The sequence below is a fragment of the Anarhichas minor genome, unplaced genomic scaffold (genome assembly GCF_050575085.1).
Source record: "Anarhichas minor isolate MPS153535 unplaced genomic scaffold, ASM5057508v1 ptg000001l, whole genome shotgun sequence".
NCBI lineage: Eukaryota > Metazoa > Chordata > Actinopteri > Perciformes > Anarhichadidae > Anarhichas > Anarhichas minor.
The window spans coordinates 965,057-984,044 of record NW_027466447.1 but is presented as its reverse complement, the minus strand read 5'-3'; the positions used below and the strand labels follow the sequence as shown (position 1 = coordinate 984,044).

The following is an 18,988-nucleotide window of genomic DNA, read 5'->3' as shown; positions in this document are numbered from 1 at the left end:
TTGAATTTGAGGTTATTAGCATTAGCCTAACAAGCTAACCGGTTGGTTAACATGAATGTGATGTGTACAAGCATATTTCACTTAATTTCAGTAGTATTGTTTAGTTTGGAATAATACAATTTTCGGCGAAGAACAGCAAGAGAAGGGGGTGTAATGCAGAGCAGGCACCCTCATTAAAAACATTAGTTTTAACTATATTCAAGGTGTCTGCTGCCCTTATTTGGTGTGCCCCGCCATCATATACTGACAGGACGGCAACAAATTAAATTGTAAATTCTGAATGACGGAACACGAATACAATGCTTTCCTGCAGTACAGAGAGGAGTTATTTTGAAACTAATAATGGTTTGTTGAGGAAAAAAATAAACAAGGTAATCTGAAAAGTCTCTGTTACATGATATTTTACCCTGAAGAAGGCCTTCTCTCATAAGCTGAGGTCTCTGTACACAAGGTTTTTAACTCCCACCTCCAGAAAAAATGTTTGTGCACGTGAGGGGAGGCTAGGGACATTGGAATCCAAGTGGGCTATGTTCAAAGCCTGTATTGTAGAAGCAGCTGCTAGGAGCTGTGGTCAGAGGGTCATGGGTGCCTGTCGTGGCGGCAACGTAAGAATACGCTGGTGGACACCAACGGTGAAGGAGGCCGTCAAGCTGAAGAAAGCAGAGGTAGCTGAGGCAGGCTAAAAGCTGTACAAGATTCGCCCTGAGATGCTGAAGGGTCTGGACACAGCTGTTTGGGTTGGCATGTATTTTCAGGCGGTCGGGACAGTGCCCAGGAAGTGGCAGACGAGGGGGGGAGGGGGTTCCCATTTAAAAAAAGGAGGACCAGAGAGTGTGCTCAAATTATCGAGGTACTCCAGGGTGCTGAAAAGGAGGCTCTGACCGGTCGAACCTTAGATCCAGGCGGAGCAATGCGGATTTTGTCCTGGCAGTGGAACAGTGGACCAGCTCTTTACCCTTGAAGGTCTGTTGGAGGGGTAATGGAGGTTTGCCCATCCAGTCTACATGTGTTTTGTGGACTGCAGAGCCTGCTGCCCCGGATAAGCAGAAGATGATGGATGGACATTGGAGTTGGGTATTTTTTAGCTTTATCAAGCTTAAACAGTAGCTTCATTCAGGAACAGTCTGTTTTTAAATTGTAATCTATGGCGTTGCCATTGTAGCGACCTTTCTCCGCTGTATCTTTAGTGTCTGCCTCCGCCTCTTTTCAAATGTTTACTCCATAGACCAAGGAGACATCGTCATTTTTGTCAAGCTGTTGATGTGTTTGATCAGAGATTCTGTCCTTTCAGCAGTGGAGGTATTCTGATCCTTTACTAATACCACACTGTGACAATAGTCCACTACAAGTAAAAGTTGTGCATTCAAAACTTAACATGAGTAAAAATATACAATCAGCTAGATGTAGTAAAAGTAGTTAAAGTTATGATAATATAAGTTAAGCTATGAAGTACAGATTGCATTTTATACAGGACCACTCAACTCTCCTCAGAATGAGCCGTGGTTCAGGGCAGAGCAGACAGGTGCTAGCTGTTCACACCAAAAGAAAGAAAATACAGAATCATAGAGCCGAATTTATGTTATAGTCAGATTGCACCCTGCAATAGCATAGGAACCCATTGAAATGAAATCTGGTTACTATCTGGTTATTACATCATCTCACTACTTGTTATGAATACAAATTATAACACTCAATAATAATTGCAGAGTCATTTTTATTTCCTGGGATCTTCTCTAGCACCGTAACATAAACTATTAATATTTAGATTTAACTTTAAAAGATTGAATGCAATTACTGAGACTGATGGCAGCAACAACATAATGTAATATTACATCAATATTATACTCTATTAAGTAAAAAAATGTCATCCTTTGCTCGTTGTCTCCTTTATTATATTATGATTTGGAAAATGACGCAAGCAGGATAATACTGACTGAACCTTTAAAATAAAACAATAGCGTTAAACTTGTTCTTAAAACAAAACCTGTACTTAATGGCTTTCAGGCACAGCATGACGTCTCTACACACACCGCCATCATATGGACACTGGAACACTAAACATCAAACCCAGTATTCTCTGTTTTATTTTATTTTTAATGCACAATCAAAAAGGCAAAGTCATATTCAAGAGAACCCAGAGTTCTAAACAATGGCAACTCAAAAATAACACCAGTAATGTCCTGTAACTACTTACCTGGATATCCTGGCTGTCCATTGTAATATCAAGAAGATTAATGGAGGTGTGGGAGATTTCCTGGTCATGAGCAGTACAACACTTTGCTAATTTTAACAGTTTTCTCACCTACAACTCAACTACACATCTTTAAACTTTCCTAATGTCAAATTTGGCCACAGGCATAACATGGGGCTGGGGGGCTAATGTCCCCTATTTTTCAACAAACACGGTAATGATGCACCTCTCTGGCAGTAGGTCGGGACATGCAACCCTTATATTTCATGGTTGGATTTTAACACTGAAAGTTTCCTCTCTCTTTCTCTCTCTGTTCAGACCAGTGAAGACCAAATTCAATATATCATTACAAATTTACACATTGTAGAGATTATGTACATTCAGTAATAAATTTCACTTTGCTGGGATGCTTTAATCACACTGACCCCGGTCACACACACACACACACACTGCTGGTCATTGTCCGATGCTCCAACTGCGCTACAAGTGGAATATTGATGATACACTGCTTGTAATGAATGTTGCAGTTGCTATACAAATGAACAATAAACCCATCAGCCGTAAACTGTTTCTTCTCACTATTGATCTTGATTATATTACGAGTGAGCTATGACGTGTCCGTCTTCCAATGAGTCACCATGTTTGCGCTTTAATATAAACAGTGTATTGTCATGTTACCATAGTTCTTGAGATGAAGGCCTCTCAAAGCCAGGATCATATTACCATATCAATGTCTTATTTGCATGTGGATCTTGTGGAGCACTCTGAGATTTGGTGCACGGAATCACCAGATCCTGTTCTGACCCAAGGGACAATGAGACCCGTACCTGACCACCTGAGAGGTATGAATGGTTTTTAATGTTGCAACAGATCAGAACCCTTTCAGTGCTTTAAAAGTGAACAGTATTATTACTCCAGTATTTTCAAATCAATTCTTTGACTCGTACTGGATTGATGTCGTCCTGCTGCATGGGGCGGAGGTAGAGCGGGTCATCCACTAACAGGAAGATTGGTGGTTTGAGCCCTGGCTCCTCCAGTCCGCATTTTGAGGTGTCCCTTGGCACGATTCTGATCCCCACATCGCTCCAAATGAATGAGCCATCGTTGAGTGAATGAGCACTAGGCCGCATTCACACCAAATCAATACAAGCTCTTTCTGTCACAAACTGCACAGAAGAGACAGAAAACCTAGAGAGAGAAGGAGGTCAGGATTTTTATTTTTTCGACAAGCCTTTTACTGCTAAATTACTTGAGCTTGTTGCTGGTTACTTTTAACTATATATTTTCCTTTATTCTCTTTTTATTGATATAGGAAAATATCCACAAAATATGTTTTCATTTCTTATACAGTTCTCTTTTTAAAATAACATAATAATTAACAATGAGAAATATATATGTACATATTTATATATTCCCTGCTGCGTGGTTTGATTTATCACACAATTTTGGTGGTCGTATCATCCAAATTATGATTTAACATCCAGAAGCACATCTGTAACAGATTATTTGTAATCCACCCCACGGGTGACAACTGTCAACTGAGTCGTATCTGTAGCATCAGCACTCTCATTTCAAGCAAGCAAATATCTACAATGTCTTGATCGGTGGGTAGCACTACTTACTGCTAAGACTGACGTTTATAAATGCTTCCCCTATTTCTGGGCACTCTATGTCCCAAAAATCACTGCTCAGGAAATGATTGGAGCGGCTTTCTCTTCTGCCAACATGAAACTGGCTTAAACTGCAGCATCACTCTGAAACACGCCTTGCTGTGTCTCTTTAATTGTGACACTTCCCTCTGCTCCCCAATTGTTTTGGTGTTTTGTCATCCTTATATGATATTCCTCCCCCACAAACAACATACACTCTCCCATATCTCTTGTAATCTGGCTCAGTTAGCTGGCTAGAAGTGAGTGAGTGAGTGATCATTTTGTCATAAAACACAGTTTTTTAACAGGTAACCATAGCAACGTCTTGCACAAAACATTTTGCTACATTACCAGATGATGGTCATTTATTTACCCATAAAACTTGAATAATCCTTATTATACAATTAATTTGAATCACAAAGAAATGTCTACTTAGTAAAGCTATATGTAGTTGTTTTAGTACTGTCAAATTAAGTTTTTTTTAATAAGATATTGTAAAAAAAAAAGAAATAGTTGTGACACATTAAATGTCACATCTATGACATTTACAGATTTATTACATTATTTTATGAGCTGCTAGTAAATTGACACAGTTTTGGTCGTATTTTTACTTACATTTTTCTACTATTTAACAAAACATAAAACAATTAAAATAACATCAACTGTTAAATAAATGTACAGAAAAAAGTTTTTGAAAGCTTTTATTTTCTTACAGTGCAGATCTAGACTATGATAATTGTTTTGTTGTATTTTTGGATATAACTAAGCCTAAATCATCCAGAATTTCCATATTTTCCATTAAATGGTGTTTGAAAGGTAACTCTTTAACTTGTTCTCCACAGTACTCTCTGGATGAGTTGGAGGAGATGATGCTGTGTCTGCAGCAGTTTTGCTCTGTACTCAGCAACATGGAGGAGCAGCTCTCTGAAGACCAGGCAACGGTTTACAGCGCTCTTTCTGACCAGGACAGGTACTCTGTTTGGACCTTGACATTAAGGTTATTAACATGATGACTGTAGTCTAATGTATATTTGGCTGTAGTTTACACTCCGTCAACAATGAGCTTCAGTATATGAGGCTGTCTGGCCCTGACATGTACAAAGAATCTCTGTGAAATTCAGTGGCTGGCCGTGCATTTTATACCTGGGCCTTCAGTGCTGTCCTTCTACAGTTGAACCAACTCCTAATAACCTCATTATGACGCCACAGCTACGGGTTATTATTTGTTTCTAGGGGTGTAACAATACACGTATTCGTATTAAACCGTTCGGTACGAGGCTTACGAACCAAACAATACGTTTGAATAATACTAGTGCATTTGAAAAATGCAGAAGCTTAAATTGTGGGAAATATAATGTTCTTTCGGTGGAGCCACTGCACTCAACCTGGCAACCCACCCAACGTACTGTCTGACACGCCCACCACGGAAGAAAAACATTTCTGGGAGTGTTCTGGGAGGCTATGCTAAACTAGCTTAGCAGGAAAATAACATCAGCACTGTTGTGGAATATTTCTTATGACTAGTCGGGAGAAGAAAGTGAAGGTTTTCAATCAATATGAAGTAAAACAGAGTTTTGATGAACGATCAAGGTTTGTAAAGTCAATTTATTTGCTTGCAAGCAAAGAGAACAGTCTCACAGACACATTGCAGTGATCTGGAAGAGTGATCTACGCAACAGTCAGAATGCATGGACATTTATGCTCAGACAGCTTCCTGTTATCTGCTTAGCTAACAAGAATACACAAAGAACACAATAAAAGGCAGGTCATCCTTCGAGCCTTAGTATACTTCATTTAAGACAGTCAGGAAGATGCTTTATCTCCTGTTTACAAATCCCTTTGTTCACAGTTTGCCTTACAATAAACAGTTTAAACTCACAGCAGATGCTTCCTTTGAAGCCACTGTGACATTGTTAAAATGACCATTGCAGAGACAGAACAGACATTTTTTACCCTCACACATCATATGTGCATGCAAAGGTTTACGCCTTTACAACTTCAGATAACGCGTCTGCAAAGGAAGTAAAAGTATTTCAAACAGAGGATCTCTGTTACCCAAGGCCTCTCTGTGTCTCTGTCTTACGAAGAAGAAAGAAACAGTGCACAATGATAACAGATAACAAGACACCTGGATACTAAACTAATTAAAGTCATCTACTGAAACTACAGTTTGGTGTCTGCTCTTTTAGGACTTACATTCTTTAAACCTTCACATATGAGACTATGACATATTTTCCCATTACAGCACACAAGCTACAAACTCTCCTCGCCGTGTTTAGCTGTTCCCTACAGATTCAAACAGGGCTAAAGTAATCGCCACACAATCCCCATTTCTCCAGACCATAATTCTTGCTTTGTAAAAGAAAAGAAAACCCCAAACAGAGAATCAAATGTCCGACCCTAACCCCGCGCATGACGGGGTCATGAGTCAAAATCAATGTAACTAACACAATGACAAGAACAAACTCACAAGAACCAGTCACATATATTTATGTGACAACAAAGCATGAGAAATCAATCCAGCAACACTGCGGTGCTAAAACACGTATTCCGCCGCACACTGAAGAGCACGAGCCATTCAAATATTATTCACATCAGGGGGAACAATATTAACCATCAATCACAATCACACCGCACGTTATTGCTGAGCTGCACGTTAATGCTGACGTACTTGTAGGCCATCTAGTCAGCTCTGACATGTCAAAGAATACGCCCAACATGTCAAACTAAAGATCTGATTGGTTGAACACTATGACAATCAACAATATCGTCCCCATTTACTTAAACTGCAAAGGCTTCCTAGCGGGCCTCGGGTTCTCTTCTTAACTAGAGACATAGGGGTGACATCTGATTGGATAAAAGCTCTATTTAAAACAAGCTGCACTGGAAGCAGCGCTGCAGGCTGGAAGCAGAGCAACAGATGAAGACAGTAGCTGTGCGGTCATTTCATATAGGCTGAACAGAAATATCTCATCTGTTGTTGACTTGTCTTTTATCTGTTAGATAAATATATGTAGTTGTTTTAATACCGTCAAATGAAGTACTTTTACAATTAGATATTGTAAAAAATCAATGCAATAAATATATTACATTTACAGTTTTTATTACTTAATAGTATTAGCTGTAAGTAAATTGACAGTTTTTGCTGTACATCTTCTACAATTCAACAAAGAATAAAACAATTCAAATAACATTAACTGTTCAATAAATGTACAGAAAAAAGTGTTTGAAAGCTTTCATTTTCTTACAGTGCAGATGTAGACCATGATCATGTTTTTGTTGTATTTCTGAACTCATTAAGTCTTTCATTGTACAACTTCTACCGGGCAAGTGGTAAAAATGAAAAACTCTCCTGAAGTGACAACAAACTTCTTACCACATATTGCCAGTAACCAGACTACATCTACTCCTTCTCAATCAAGTCTCCATGATGCATTTAACAAAAAGGCTACGGCCCTTTGATGCTGTTGCATCACTTACATTTAATGAATGTCTAAAATGAGGAGCATGCCATGGTAGAATCATGAAATTGGAAGCGAAGGACTCTGATGGGACGAAAGGAGGTGGACTTTACCTACATCAATGATGCTTGGTGCTCAAACATAGTCAAATCTGATGGACAATGTCCTGATGTTGGATTGTTAATGTTAAGATGTCGGCCATATTGCCCAGAGAATTGTTTTGTTGCTGCTGCTTGTACTTGTCCTGTAGCCAATTCAAAAAAACGCACTACTCTTGTAGTTTGTTTATTTGTATGTTTTTCTTCTTCAGCAAATGGGCGACAACTGCATTTCGTTGTGCATCCCTATGTTGCATAATGACAATAAATTATCCTTGAATCCCTGAAAATCATTAAAGGGGCGTAGGTGGTGCATAAAGAGATTTTATCAGAAAATGTTTAGATTTACAACAAAGCAATTGAGGTTGCTTGTCAATTTTATTAGCTAAAGAAACATCCAGCAGACAGAATGCGGCCCTGCTGGACAGTTTAGCCTGGTTGATGTGAAATGCTCAGGAAAGTAGTAGCATCACTGCACTCTTCCACATACTGTACACCTATGAGCCAATCCCAACCTTCTTTTTTGGAGTGTTTTAATTTTGTATCTGAGGAGGTTCTTACAATTCTTAATCACTCAATGCAATGAGACGTTTTCCCCACAGCATTCAAGACTGCACTTCAATGACCAGTATCCACGGACCAATCTCCAATCTTCCAGTTACTATTTTAGAGAAACTGGTGTACATTCAATTAAGTAATTTGATTAACTAAAACAATGAGCTGGAAATGTTTCAATCTGGCTTTGGGGCTAATCATAGCGCTTCTATGCCACGTTCTCTTCCTGTTAAAGTTGACATTTACCGATCGTAAGGAGGAAAATTCCCTTAACTTCCGAGGAATCCCCGCTGCCATACAGAGAAATTATCGCCGCGCAGCTTGAAGCTCCAGATCCCGAATTTATCAAAGAAATTCGAAGAACCACATTGACCGCTACAAAGTCATCTCAGAGTAAGAGGCTTGTGTCTGGGCAGAGATAGGTCATAGTGTGTTTGTTTCCTTGTTTTGTTTTGTCCTAAGTTTACTGTAATGTTGACGTGTTATTGTATATTTGTTTTATGGACCGCCGAGTTCCGTTAGTGCTGTTTAGAAATGACTGTTGTATTCCATGCTGCTGTAATAGTGGTGTCTTAGATCAGTCACCGCGAGTGAGGTTGGTAACTAACTTTATCATTTCAAACACCAGTGCCGCGACTGCTGAATCTGACTTTGCCAGTCGTGTTTCTGTGTGATAAAGTAACAGTTTCTGTATTTTACTGCGACGGTGAGAATCTGCCATGTTTTGAGTGTTCCTTTTTTTCTGTTTAAAAGGAACCCACACACACATATATAGGTTTTGCTACTCATCTCAGACACATGCGGCCTCTATCGTGGCCCTGCCACGATTTTTGTAGTTTTGACTAGAGTGATCATGTAGGAGACTACATCAGCCATTTTGGTAGTCCTATCTATCTTCCGCTATTTTAGTGGCCATTTTGATAATTTTCCCTCAAACGCCATTTTGTAGTCTCTCGTGGTGAAGTCCGAGACTACATCCGCCATTTTGGTAGTTTTCTCGCTTCTCCCCCTACACACACACACTCTTTCTCTCTCTCTCAGCACAGATTATTTGTTGATTTTGGAGAGCAGGCTCGTAATTGTACAGTAGTTGTTGTTAGGTTTATATTATTTGACCTGATCAGTGTTATTGGAATTTAATAAACTTATACTTTAAGAGCAAATTTCTGTGATTACTTTGTGCATGTGTATTATTATAATAGCTGGATATCGTGGCCTGTGCTCATACTCAACACCTTCACTTTTCACTCTGAATGTGGAATAGTACTTTGCTATTGACATTGTGAGTAAAGACCAATTTTGAGACTTAATTTGTAGTTTGGTTGGTCCCTGATCTCAGGGTGCTGCCCCGTTATGATTAACATTTGTTAATAATCTTATTGACAATAATAATTTTATCAATGTCAATAATTTTGTTTTCATATTTTCTGATAACCAAACACGCTCCTGTCAGATCCCAACATTAATGACTCAGGACCAATTGGTTCCCCATTAAAATGTATTTTAGATATTAATGTCTGGTTATCACAAAACGTTTTACAGCTCAACCAGGATACAACTGATATTTTAGTCAGGTTCTGAAGCTCAGACAGTGAAGCTGGTCACAAAATGAAATTCCCTTGGACATATCCAATCATATCCAAGACTGGTGTAGTCTTTTAGCCCGATCTGAGCTTTAATGCTCATTTGGGGTATGTCACCAAATCTGAATTTGTGTCACTCAGAGAGAGAGATTGATGCATGAGCCGCTGGAACAGTCTGCCTGAGGATCGGAGAGCTGCTAGAAGTGTTAAAACTTAAAACCTACCTAATCAGTCAGGCCTTTGATTAAGTTTTATTGTTTTTGTGTTGATCATTTATTTTATTGTAATTGAGTTATTGTAGTTTTATTATTCCAGTTTTTATTTCACACTGTTTTACTACTTCTACTGTTATAGCTTTTAATTATATTAATTGATCTATATAATTTTATTGTCTCACGTGGATCGGTCTGAAATTGTTAACTTTTTTAAGTTTTATCTTTTGCTTTATCTGTTGTTTTCACGTCCACGCTTTGGCCTGTCAATCATCAGTAAAGTGCTTTGAACTGAACGAACCTGTATGAAAGGTGCTATACAAATAACGTTTGATTGATTGATAGATTGACAACTTATACTTATTTATTTTAACCCAAAACTTCTTCCAAAACCTAAACAGGTGGTTTTGCAATCTATTGGTTTTATGTACATGGAAACCAATTGTCTGTTCTTTTTTTGTCCCTCAGGACGAAAATAATTCCAATGAAAAGTCTATTAGGATAATTGTTTGTGGTGGACATACAAATTAAATACATCCACGTGACTAAGCAACATTTAAAGCAAGTGACATGGTATTTATTATCAAAATAGACCACTTATGGTGGGAGGGAGGGGAGGAGGATTGGTCCAACAAACAGGACTTTCAACCACGAGACTGCTGTGGTGGTTTTATGGTAAATGGACTGTACTTGTACATCGCTTTTCTAGTCTTCTGACCACTCAAAGTGTTTTCACACTACATGTCATCATTCACCCATTCACACTCATTCATACACTGATGACAGGAGCTACCATGCATGGTGCAACCTGCCCATCAGGACTAACTAGCATCCAAACCACCGATCCTCTGATTGAAGAACGACTCTACCATTGAGACACATTAACACAGTTGTAGTTTTGTTGCCTAAACCTAACTTTCATTTCAACATAATTCAAGCGACACTAAAAATGCAGAAAATGTGTGTCCCTGTAGACGAAACCAATCAATTGCATCTTATGACTATTTCACTAACTACCGTGAGACTGTGTTGAATTGACACATGCAAAACTGATGCTAGAGGGGTACGTGGGTCCTAGTTTGAAGCGTAGGGTCTCTGACCAAGCTGCTGCATTTGACAATTAGGGGAGAGAACGTGTTGACACTTTTTTTTGCTGATCTCTGCTGTGAACAATAATATACACCGTCTGTACTTTTAGATATGAATTCTAAAATGTGCAATTCATCCTTTAAAGTTAGTGTTTATAAAGTGAACTTTGATCAAGAGCCAGTCTGTTCCACCAACCACTTTTACTGAACTGAAGTCTGTTGCCATCATAACACTTCATCATTCTCTTGAAATGTATTTGCAATAAGCAAGATGTTTTATTAAAAGAAAATCCTGAAAGCAAACAATACCTCGGTGTGTGTGTGTGTGTGTGTGTGTGTGTGTGTGTGTGTGTGTGTGTGTGTGTGTGTGTGTGTGTGTTTGTAGGGAGACGGTTCGGGACGTAGAGGAACTGAGGCGAGCAGTGAAACAGGAGGCTGGGGAGCTGGAGATGCAGTTGAATGAACTGGCCGATCACTATGATGACAACTTGAAAATGGTAACATACCTGTCGCACTGCACACTCATACCTGTCCGCTGAAAGAGCAGTGTTTCCTGTCCATGGATTTATTAGTGGCGGCACATAATCAGTTGCGTGGTCGTTTGGAACGGGCAATTGTTGGGCCCGGAAGTGCTGCTTGCAGCGTTGTCAAGAAATATGCATAGCTCTTTGAGCAAAACTGAACTGTAGGGTTAGGGATGTGCAGAGAACCGAACTGCCAAGTCAATGCAAAAATTCTGAAAAGTATTGTATAGGACTGTCAGGGCATCCCGGGCACAGTAGTAAATGTGGTTGGGATGCAGAAAACTCACTGATTCTATTTATTCCTGATAATGCTACATTGTAAACAACAAATCTGTATTGAAGTTGGCAGTAGGGGAGCTGTAAGCTAACTTTAAAAGAGATTGAAGGAGATGTTTTCACAGCAATATGAACAAAAAACTGTATGCAAACAGTAATAACAGAGTGTATGTTGATGTTTTTCACCATGGAATCTAAATGGTACTGAGAAAACTCCTCACAGTACAAAATGCACTGATGATAACTGATTGTTCCTGTAAACTATATGGGTTAAAAATGTAGTTAAATGCTATAAATGATCAGTTATAGTATTATTATTGTGATACTACAGCAATGGTACCTTGAGGCAACAATGTTCAATACACCCAACAATTCAAAATATGTGATATTTTATTACCAAAAGTACAAACTGAAAACATCACTTTTTTTTCTGTCCCACATCCGTAAAGTGGTATTTGTTTTTACTATGGATGAGTTTACTTTGTGTACTCTGATTATATTTCTTTTGTTTTTGAGTAGAAGATGCACAGACTGTTGGATGAGCAGTCTCTGCTCTGCTCTCAACTCAAATTCTTTCTACATGGATCGGGGCCCACATCGTCGAGCCCCGCCCCCAACAGGACAGTAGCCACTCAGTGCTGTCTGCTGCCCTGGATCCATCCAGCTGAAGAGCAGCATGGCCCCGCCTTCTCCTGGAGCACCTGGAATGTGGACTCCCTCAGCCAGCCACCTGCTGGATCAAAGTGCATCTGTGAGGGCCCAGGCTGTTCTCCCACTAAGGCGGAAAAGCTGGACATGATTGGTTTCCTCCAGAGAGTAAGAACATGCTGTAGGGAAGCACGTAGAGAGTGAGGAATCGTCTACTGTTGCCTGCTGCATTTAAGACTTAAGTGGTCTGAAGTTTATTCAACCTAAAACTTTCATTTTTAATTTTATATTATTTTGTAAATTGGTGCCCTCTCACAGGTTTTCCCACTATGCCTCAGCGTGTCAGTGTGCATTGTATGAGGCTGTAGGCAGTCAGTGTATTTACTGAGCTATTAACATATACCCACTATAATCAAATTGTCCCATCTGCCTGGTAAATATGCAATCCTATCACGGCATGTGACAGTGCTATACACAATAACCACAGCAGACTTACAAACTGTGAAAATGACACTGTATACTACGGAATGGCAGTTAAAATATGCAGGCGAACTACAAAAATGTCTTGTGGTGAGTGCAGTATCTGCAGAATATCATGCTAGATGGCAGCTACTGTTACAGTTTATATATAATTGATACACTCGACATATCATTTTACATGAGATCTAATGTATTTGAAATCATTCTACTTTCTAAATGTTGTGTGTCCTGTTTTGCAGTTGAAGGAGTCTTTGCATCATTCTGTGAACACAGACTCATAGGAATAAAAGGTGAGTTTTTACATTAATCATTTATCATTGTTACAGTCTACTCTGGATTTTGAGGTCAATTATTTTCTTCATAAAGGAATGCCGGATAACTAAACAAACATGACAAAGAGCTTTGTAGTCTACGTATATCTGACACAGGGGAGGACTACAGTATTATGTAAGCACTGATTAGGTTCACAACTGACACTTTGCTTATGCACAAAGACAGAGAGAAGCATATGCAAGAATGATTTTGTTTGTCTGTTAGAATTATAAAAGTGTTGGTACACATGGCACTGTGTTATGAATTTCATTTATTGTGACACTGGGTGGAGAATGTAAATCTTAAGTCAACATGTGTTTCGTAGTATCATGAGAAATCCACACAGCTCACCCTGACTACTCTTGACATCACTAATTGGTTTGTGGACTCCGGTTTTGAAGCCCAGAGTTCGGCATTTTGTCCGTCTCCATCTTTGTTTTTGTCAAAACACGTCTTGGTGAGTCTTCCACTGTTCCAACAATCAAAAGTTAAAATAAAGATGTTTCCCCCGCTGTCTCTCTCTGCTGTCCGGTTAGCTACTGAGCAGCTGCCCTGATGCAGCGACTCGTTGGCAGCTCTCAGGGTTGCCGTCTGATTTAATGTATGTCTGTGTGTGCCTAAGATATATAGTTAATACAAATTTAAATTTAAGCAAGTCCACATTTTGACAATTGACTCACTCTTCAAAAAATGTAACTGGAAACCGGATGAAGGTGGAAATGTTATTGTCAATGAATCGCATTGCCAACCACTTTACTCTCCATTGTGGCAGAGAGTGAAATGAGAGTCGAAGACAATATTTGGCTTCATCAGTACACTAACAGGTTAAACCTGTATAAAGGTAATAACTTGCCCTTTAAACTTAATGAGTCCGTACTCATCCATGAAACAGTAAAACGTAACGATTTTCAATTCAGAAGCAATGAGTGTCTCAGTGGGAATCCAAAGAGGTCCTTTAATTGAAAAAATGAATTGCTGGCCAGCAAAACTAAACAAAACTGTATATGTATACTATACATATACTGTATATATATGTAATACTTGACTTGGCATCTAACAACATGGTAAATGGTAAATGGACTGTACTTGTATTGTGCTTTTCTATTTTTCCGACCACTCAAAGCACTTTAACACTACTCTGATGGGCTACCATGCAAGGTGGCACCTGCCCATCAGGACTAATCATTAATACCCATTCACACCCCGCAGGAACAGCCTACAGGGGCCATTTGGGGTAAAGTGTCTTGCCCAAGGACACATCAACATAGACGAGAACAACTGAAATATAACCCTGAACATGATCTCTGTCACCATATGTGTCCATGTCTCTTCTATACAACCTATATCGTTTGACTTTAGGACTTTAGACAGGACCCTCTGAAGACTGACTTTTAGTTTGAATTGAACCATAGTCAAAGTCTGTCTTTGTGAAACCGGGACCAAGGGACACTTTTATTGTCTGGTCCCAGCATTCATTCTGTAATAATTCAAATTTAACATGCTTGTTGTCTGATTTGTGTGCTCTCTGCAAACCTCGTCCATCAAAGATCCTGAAAGAGAAGAAGGATCACTCTGGTTTAAAACCAACAAAGTTCAATAGAGATGTTTAAAGCTGCAACCTACCTAAGCATAAAGCAATGGAACCTCAAACCCCAGTTCACACTCAAAATGTCAAATGCTAGAGTTACTTATAATTATTGTATTAGTATATCAATGAAGCTGGACTTTATTTTCCTTTGTATTATGCACTATTATGTTTTTTCAACTCTTATATCATTCTGTGTTTCAGGTGTGACACTACATCTGACTCATGAGAACCTGAAGTGGCCTGAAGTCTTCCATTCACTGAATAATATCACTTATCTTGTCACATTAAGTTTTGGTATAAATGTTTATAAATATAATATATATATATAAATATAAAAAGTGTCTTTTTTTGTAAAAGAAAAAGTATCATATTTATAAAAATAAAAAGGTTATAATGCCCCTTGTTAAGCACTCTGTGATGTATGTCTGTGAAAACTATGTATTTAAATTGTCCTCAGCCCAGTCTTCTTTAAATAATGGTGGTATTGTACATTTCTGCAAACAACAGATACAATCAATGTGGATTTTGCATTCGTTAGGATTAATTGATGTAGTAGAAACACAGAGGAAGTGATGTACAAGTACAACAAGCAATAAAGTCCACTAAGGGTGGGTGGGTAGGTGGGTGGGGGTATGGGTCAAACACAGGGCTTTAACCGAGGAGACGGCTGTTCATGTCCCATGTGAAACCTAAAGTAAACATTGTATTTACGCTTGTCAAGTAACGTTATGTTTCTGCTAGCGTGATACAAAGCTGCCATGGAACGTATTTATGAAACGTGTTTTTGGTTCAGAAACGTCAACATACATCGTATCTAACATACAATGTCAACAGTTTTTCTGGTTGATAATTCTCGGACCTAAAATAAATGAATGGACATAGAATAGGCTGTGTTTGATGCTTATTCACAAGGTAGATTAATATAAATGTAAGATGAGCTAGTGAAGATGTTATTATACACTAGGCCTCTGTTCAGTGAGTGCACAAAGCAACATATGAATAATACCACTACAATAAAAACGTTTGTGTATGTTCATGTACTCTCTGAGTCTTTGTTTCATTATCTAAAACACATTGAATCTGTCGTGCTGCTGAGGACCACAGCACACACGTCAGAGCAGGAAGCAACAATTACCAGAGTGCATCCCTCATCGAGACTTCAAAAGGCTGTGATTTGATTGGAGCATCACCGCAGAGCTTATATAACCTGCTGTAGAAAGAACATGGGCAGAAACAATGTGTCGCTCCTGTTCACTTCCATGGACACACCCACTTCCCATTCAATGTCAATGTTTTTGATATTTCTTTACATTAAATGTCAAACAAATATGAGGAAAATGAACTCTATCTCCTCTGTTGTTACTGGAAAAGACCTAATGAGACAAAGAGGGTGTAGTGGACTTTACCTGGATTCATATTTGTTCTTGCTTGCAAAAAGCCCGAGGTTTTACACCTGGAGCACCATGTGGGTTTTGATAGCTGCTTTTAATTATTTTGAGTGTAAGGGTGCTTGCATTTTGTTGGCATCAACAAGGGCTGTGACGTGATCGCTTGTTCTAGTTTCTTTTTCATACAAAGTATCGATAGATCATTTAATGGCATTCCACCTCTGTCACCAAAACCGTTTCTAGATCAGACATCACAAAGTGCTTCTCAATCAGCAGCAAAAGCAACATCTAACATACAGACACCAAGGCTGTGTTGCACCATACGGGCACGGAGAAGGACCTCTGTTTTATTCAATTCAATTCAATTCAATTTATTTTGTATAGCCCAAAATCACAAATTTGCCTCAGAGGGCTTTACAATCTGTACACATGTGACATCCTCTGTCCCAGAACCCTCGCATCAGAACAGGAAAAACTCCCCAAAAAAACATTTAACAGGTAGAAAAGAGGGAGAGACCTGTGGGAGAGCAACAGAGGAGGATCCCTCTCCCAGGATGGACAGAAGTGTGATAGATGTAATGTGTACAGAATGAAAAACATAACAGAGTTACAACACATTCAATGCATATGATAGAACCACGGCAGGAGGCAAGACCATGATCCAGGTATAACCAGGATCCACGGAAACCTGCCAGGTGAGAAAGCACAGAGACTCCGGTGAAGAAGCAAAGTCAGTAATGTGTGTTAATGGTATCGGTAATATAAATAGTAATGTGAGTAATAATAAAAGTGATATTAGCAGTGGGAGTCAGCAGGGCCATGGTAGGAGGCTGGACCAGGGTCCAGATAAAACCACGATCATGGAACCTGTGAGGCGAGAAAGCACAAAGACTCCGGGGAACAAGCAAAGTTAGTAATGTGCATTAATGGGACATGAATTCATACAGAAAGAGATGAAGAAGAGGAGAGAGGAGCTCAGTGTATCCTAGGAAGTCCCCCGGTAGTCTAAGCCTATACCAGCTTTTATCTGCATTAAGCTTTCTTTTTAAGTTTCGTTATGTTTTGAGGGCTGAAATAGATATGTTAGATCAAATAATATCCTGTTTTATCTACTCAAAAGGGACTCACGTCCAAAGCAAAAGAATATCAATGAGTTTGTTGTATATTCTAAAGGAAGCTGTATGTTGAGCCTTGAATAACCTCAGTCTGTTCATGTCAGGCCTCATATTGTGAGTGTGTGTGTGTGTGAGGGGGGGGCTGACGCTCCTCCTACGAGCTTTATAACCCAGAGTCACTGCTGCAGGCTGTCTGTGCGACGCTGCTGAGCCTGAGGTAAGAACACCCCTTTGATTCTTTATTGGTCAGGGCTGCTCTCTTTTCTCTTCATTTTATTTGGATTCTTCTTTTTAACTCAAGCTCTCTCTGTGTTTCTTTCATTTTTCTTTGCTTCTCTTATTTATTTGACACCATTTTTTTTGTAAATCTTCTTGTTTCCTGCGGTTGCAGCATGTACCATGTTTGCTGTTATTCTTGTCCATTTGGAAAATCGCACAAGATTGCCTCTACTAACTTGACAAAATGTTAAAACGTGTGTTATATTTGGACATGTTAAAGGTTTACAAAGCAATAACGGGTGGAGATGGAGGTGGTGGAGTGCTGATGTTTAAATGATCAAAGCTTGTGTCTAAAAGCACCCACACACAGCCCTGAAGTGCTTTATCCTTTGTTGGTGTCATAAGGTCCACTAATGAATAATGGATTGTGTGTGTGTGTGTGTGTGTGTGTGTGTGTGTGTGTGTGTGTGTGTGTTATGTGATCTGTGCAGAAAGCCCAGAGGGCCTCAGAGATGACGACAGGGTGTGTGAGGTCGACCCTGGAGCCTGAACATGGACTGATGACACAGAAGAGCAAACACTGTAAGAACAGTAAGTCTCTTTCACATAGTAATAATACAAGGTTTCAATTCAAACACAGATAATGAAAACCTACTAAATAGTAAAAAAAATATAGAATGATCAAATAATGGAATTATTTCTTTCCCCCAATTTTCAATTAAGAAATACCCAGACTGTTTTGAGTTTACATAGACTTTCACCTGGATGTAATCTCCCTAGGGAAGAGTTTACTGTAACAGATCCTATCATTGTACTGTACACCATGTCAAAATGAAAGCTCCAATTTTTGGAGTGACGTAGAGACGCCATATATACGTCTCTGGTACGTCTCTGTCAATCACATTAAACACACCCTAAAGCAGGGGTATTCAATTAACATTCACCAAGGTCCATTTAGAGAGAATTTCCTCACACAAAGGTCCGGAACAACACAATAATATCTAACTTGCTAAGATTTAATCCCATATATATTGAATTAGCCAACAGTTGTATTAACGTCTGTATGCAGTCAATAACTGACTGTCAAATCAAATAAAGAAAGTTCAATTGAATAATGTCTCTTTTCAAATTGAACTGGGTGAATTATAATACATACATACATATACATACTCTAATAATATATAAATGATCTTCTCTCATTTCAATTGAAATAAGTACTGGATTAAAAAATAAAATACTTAAAAATGTGCTTCCTAATAAAATAAAGTACTTCATTTTAGAAAAATGAACTGAACTGAATTGTCCTTTAAACTTTAAACTTAGTTCGTTCAAGTGATGTCACCCAAAAAAGCCACAATATTATATTCTTATCTTCTAAAAAGAGAAATCTGTGTGCAGGGACTTTATCTGTGGTTAATAAACCACTTGTTTCAGCTCTATTCCTCTCTGTTAACGTCATTGTTGGTCAGTGAATTACTGTGTGATGATTCTGATCATGTTTAGTGGGTACCTTTGCTAAAAATAGTTGTGCTCTATCATGTAGCGGCGCTACACATTACCGCTTTGAATTATCGCCACGGTCTCTGAACATACGAGACATC

At 38.9% G+C, this 18,988-nt stretch overlaps 1 protein-coding gene across 7 annotated transcripts in view; it reads left to right on the top strand.

Annotated features, from left to right (window-relative positions):
- The window catches only part of itprid1 (ITPR interacting domain containing 1), a 40,759-nt gene extending 25,058 nt beyond the window's left edge, over window positions 1–15,701 (top strand). For 6 of the 7 annotated variants that reach the window (XM_076080683.1, XM_076082137.1, XM_076083926.1 and 3 more), the window contains 5 exons: window positions 4,683–4,837; window positions 11,223–11,334; window positions 12,157–12,453; window positions 13,005–13,055; window positions 14,867–15,701. In XM_076080683.1, coding sequence (XP_075936798.1) covers window positions 4,683–4,837; window positions 11,223–11,334; window positions 12,157–12,453; window positions 13,005–13,046 — 606 coding nt within the window. In that variant the 3' untranslated portion in view covers window positions 13,047–13,055; window positions 14,867–15,701. The remainder of the gene's footprint in view (window positions 1–4,682; window positions 4,838–11,222; window positions 11,335–12,156; window positions 12,454–13,004; window positions 13,056–14,866) is intronic. The other variant, XM_076081438.1, reaches the window with a different exon arrangement.
- The last annotated feature ends 3,287 nt before the right edge of the window (window positions 15,702–18,988 follow it).